Raw genomic sequence first — 3,867 nt, forward strand, 5'->3', positions numbered from 1 at the left:
AGGAAGGAGACAGCACTGTTGTTATCAACTGCACTTACACAGACAGTACCTCTACCTTTTTTTCTTGGTATAAGCAAGAACCTGGAAAAGGTCTCCAGTTGCTTATACATATTCTTCCAAATATGGATAAAAAGCTAGACCAAAGACTCACTGTTTTATTGAACAAGACGGCCAAACATCTCTCCTTGCACGTTGCAGCCACCCAGCCTGGAGACTCAGCTGTCTACTTCTGTGCAGTGAGCACACATTGCTTCCCAGGCACCTGCAGCCTGTACCCAAACCTGCAACTGGGCTGAAGACACATACTGTTTTCTTTGGCACAGACCTGTATTGTATTTTTAATATGTGGACCTTCTAAATCATTCTGAAAAAGGTCATTTTCAAAATAACCAAATAAAGTTTAGAACATGTTGAATAAAATCTTATCGAGAATTATTTCCTAGTGATATCCTGGTTTTAGAGTTGACCTTAGGGGGGCCATTCAGATTTCTCTCTATCAAGGACATCTTGGTGTCAATGTCAGAGAATACTCTTCTTGATGGAGAGATGCTTAGCTTTTAATAATAGCATTTATTAACTTTTTCTGATTATAAAAAATATTAACTGCAAGGTATAAAAACAGTAAAATATAAAATAAAAAATTAAAATGTCTTGTAATCTTATCATCCAGATAAACCATGGCTTATACTTAGTATTGTTTTTTATTAAAATCTTATTACAGATTAGGATCACACAGACTGGTATTTTGATTTACTTCTATCGTTATATTCTAACTTGAGCATTTCACATTTGTTAATGATTTTATAAGTGATTTTATGTAATCGTTCCATTTTATTTGTGGTAAAAGTATTTTCCTGAGTTCAAATGTTACCCTTTAAGTAGATAAATAATTTCTTAAATGTAGGATGTTTTAAATTTTCTCCAGTTCTAGGAATAATTTGTTTCATTAGTCATACGTGCTTTGTTTCTTCAGTATTCTCCCCTTCCCTGAAGTGCTGAAATCTTTTTATTTGTTCCATAATTTTTCCATTTTCACATAATTGTAAGGAGAAATTTGTGTGTCTCCAATTTTGCAAGTTAAAGTTTCTTTTGGCACTGATGATATTGGGACTTATTTATAGTCATCTAGGCACAGAAAAGAAGGTCAGTGTTGCTTTGGAATTATTTTCCAAATGAGAGGCCAGGATGTCTGCTGCTGGCAGGAGTGGTACCTCACCCATGTTGAGACCTGAGTTGGAGTACTCCCTGGACAGTCTCCCACTAATGTCTACTCGTGTGCCCGAATTACTCTTATACTTCCACTTCCTTGTGTCAGTGCATCATGATGACAGGGAGAGTAGTTTGGTGACCTAGCTCAGTGGTTTGGTTCCTTAATAAATGACAATGACGCTATTTTGTATTCTTCTAACGGCATGCAAACAAATGACATTTTGCTTCCAGGATAAAAATTTTGTAATAAAATGGATGCTTACTTTTTGAAATGTCTTATAGGCCACAGTTGGTGTTAAACTAACATTTTTCACTGTTTATACTTATCATTATTAACTACTTCACAATGAGAAGGCAGCAATAACCTCCTGACTGCTTGTGCAGTCTCCATTGTATTCTTTTTCCTATATTAACAGTTCACATTTATTGAGTTCTTACCGTGTCTGCTGCAAAGCATTTTATGTACATTAGCCTCCGTAGTCCTCTTAATAATATTCTGCACATATCCCCATTTTGCAGATTAAAAAATTGACATTTGAAGACATTAAGTAGCTTTCTCAGGCTTACACAGAGAAATTAAATGGAAGAGCTGTGTTTTAAAGTTAGATCTGTTTGAGGCTGAAACAATCTCTTAACTGTCCTTCCTCAATGCCTATCAACCCACCTCTTTAAATTATTATGTGGACGAGCAGCCACGTTAAGTGTAAAGAATTTCATTTTCACAATATTACTCATTCACTCAAAAGCCTCAATAGATCTTTGCTTACTAATAAGTAACCTACAACCTAATTCAGGCATTCAACATCTTCTGCGTTCTTGACCCAAATTTTCCCTCAACTTGATCGCCTGTGACACTCCAGCCTCCTCTCTTTTTCTTCCATTCATTTATCCATCCATTTGTCCATCCATCCATCTGTTCAGCCATCATCTATTTCTCCACAGAATGGGCTAAATGTATTTGAGGAAAAGACTACAATGCACCCATCCTGGCATTAGCAAAGCAGAAAAGAAAGACACTCTAATATACACAATCAGAGTATTGCTGTTTTAAATACAATTTTAAATACTGTTTCAGAGGACATTCTGCAAGAACTGAGGGGAAAAAAACCTTCACTGATTTGAGTTCTTGCTGGATTTAAACTGGCTGTTTTAAATACAATTTTAAATACTGTTTCAGAGGACATTCTGCAAGAACTGAGGGGAAACCTTCACTGATTTGAGTTCTTGCTGGATTTAAACTGAATTTCTATTAAATGCAGCCCAATGAGATCAAGAAGAAAGAACTTTCAAAGTCAAAGCAATAATTTTCATACCTGTGGGGAGGCCAATAGTGGTGAAGGGTGAAGAGTGGAGGCTCAGTCCCAGGATCTGAGAAAGTTTCCTAGAATTCCGCCATGCATTCCCTTGTGCTGTACGTTATCTAGAGCGCATGACATCCTCTGGCTACTGTGGTGGGAACAGTGGAATAATTCAACTGGGCAATGGAATGGAGGCCGTGGGAAACTTCATCATTTGTCCTGTATCCAACTTTAATATTGCAAATTCCTTTTCATGTACTGAGTTCATGACTCAACAAACATTCTTCTAGACTTGGTACCTACAGATGTGGTCTGAGAACCAGCAACACCAGCATCATGAGTATGTTTATTAAAAATATAGACTATCCAGCCCCACCCCAGTCCTAATGAAACAGAATCTGCATTTCAACAAAGTCCCCAGGTGACTCATGTGCATATTGCTTGAGAAGCCCTGCACAACCTTCTGGACACAAGAGGGCAGTGTTTCCTATCCCCTCAGAGCCTTTCTCAGATTTGAAACAAAGATCACCATATAGCTGGATTAGGCCCGTGTGTGCATATAATGTGCTGAACAGGCTTCTCACTGGTCGGCTGGTAGGAAGGCTGAGACTTCCTCCTAGAATAGAAGAATCCTAGTAACACCCACCAAACTAAACAGAACGGCTTTTTGACTGATGAGGCTGGGTCCGCATTTCAGGCCACAGTTGGGGACAAGAATGGAGCCATTCCTGGGAGGTGCTTTGGTGGCTTTGTGGCTTCAAATGGACTGTGAGTTGGAGGCTTCCTGGTGATGGGGACTGAGAGATCCAGGGACACAGCACAGAGGATGGAGGGGAAGGGCCGGGATCCCTTCCTCTTCATCTTTGGGTCTATCTGGGGGTGTGGGAAGAAAGTGGACTCTTAAGAGTGTCAGTGAGGTGACTAAACCTTCTGTTTTTGGCATTGTGCTTCTGCCTAGGGGTGAACAGCCAGAAGGTAGAGCAGAATCCTCGGGCCCTGAGCATCCAGGAGGGTGAAAAGGCCACTCTGACCTGTAACTATACGAGCTTCTCTCCAGAGGCCCTGCAGTGGTACCGACAAGATCCAGGAAGAGGCCTCGTCTTCTTGCTGCTAATACGTGCAAATGAGGGTGAAAAACAGGAAGGAAGACTGAGGGTCACCTTTGATAAGACCTCCAAACAGAGCTCCTTTCATATCACAGCCTCCCGGCCTGTAGACTCAGCCACATACCTCTGTGCTACAGACACACAGCGGTGCCCTGGCAGCTGCGTCCTGCACCCAAACCCTGCTCACCTCTCACAGTCAACAGAGCTGGTGCTCTTCCCACAAGGCCTCCTCCGGCTCCTGGCAAAACAAAGTA

The 3,867-nt window shown here is 40.7% G+C and overlaps 2 gene segments (V, D, J or C); both read left to right on the forward strand.

Moving 5' to 3' along the window:
* LOC103609023 overlaps positions 1–296 on the forward strand; it is a 1,785-nt gene extending 1,489 nt beyond the window's left edge. The window contains 1 exon segment of the V gene segment in view: positions 3–296. Within this exon segment, the coding sequence occupies positions 3–296 (294 nt within the window).
* A 2,927-nt stretch (positions 297–3,223) lies between these two features.
* Positions 3,224–3,867, forward strand: part of LOC103609024 — a 2,037-nt gene continuing 1,393 nt past the window's right edge. Inside the window, 2 exon segments of the V gene segment in view lie at positions 3,224–3,275; positions 3,466–3,864. Coding sequence covers positions 3,224–3,275; positions 3,466–3,864 — 451 coding nt within the window.

The sequence above is a fragment of the Galeopterus variegatus genome, unplaced genomic scaffold (genome assembly GCF_000696425.1).
Source record: "Galeopterus variegatus unplaced genomic scaffold, G_variegatus-3.0.2 Scaffold9096, whole genome shotgun sequence".
Taxonomy (NCBI): domain Eukaryota; kingdom Metazoa; phylum Chordata; class Mammalia; order Dermoptera; family Cynocephalidae; genus Galeopterus; species Galeopterus variegatus.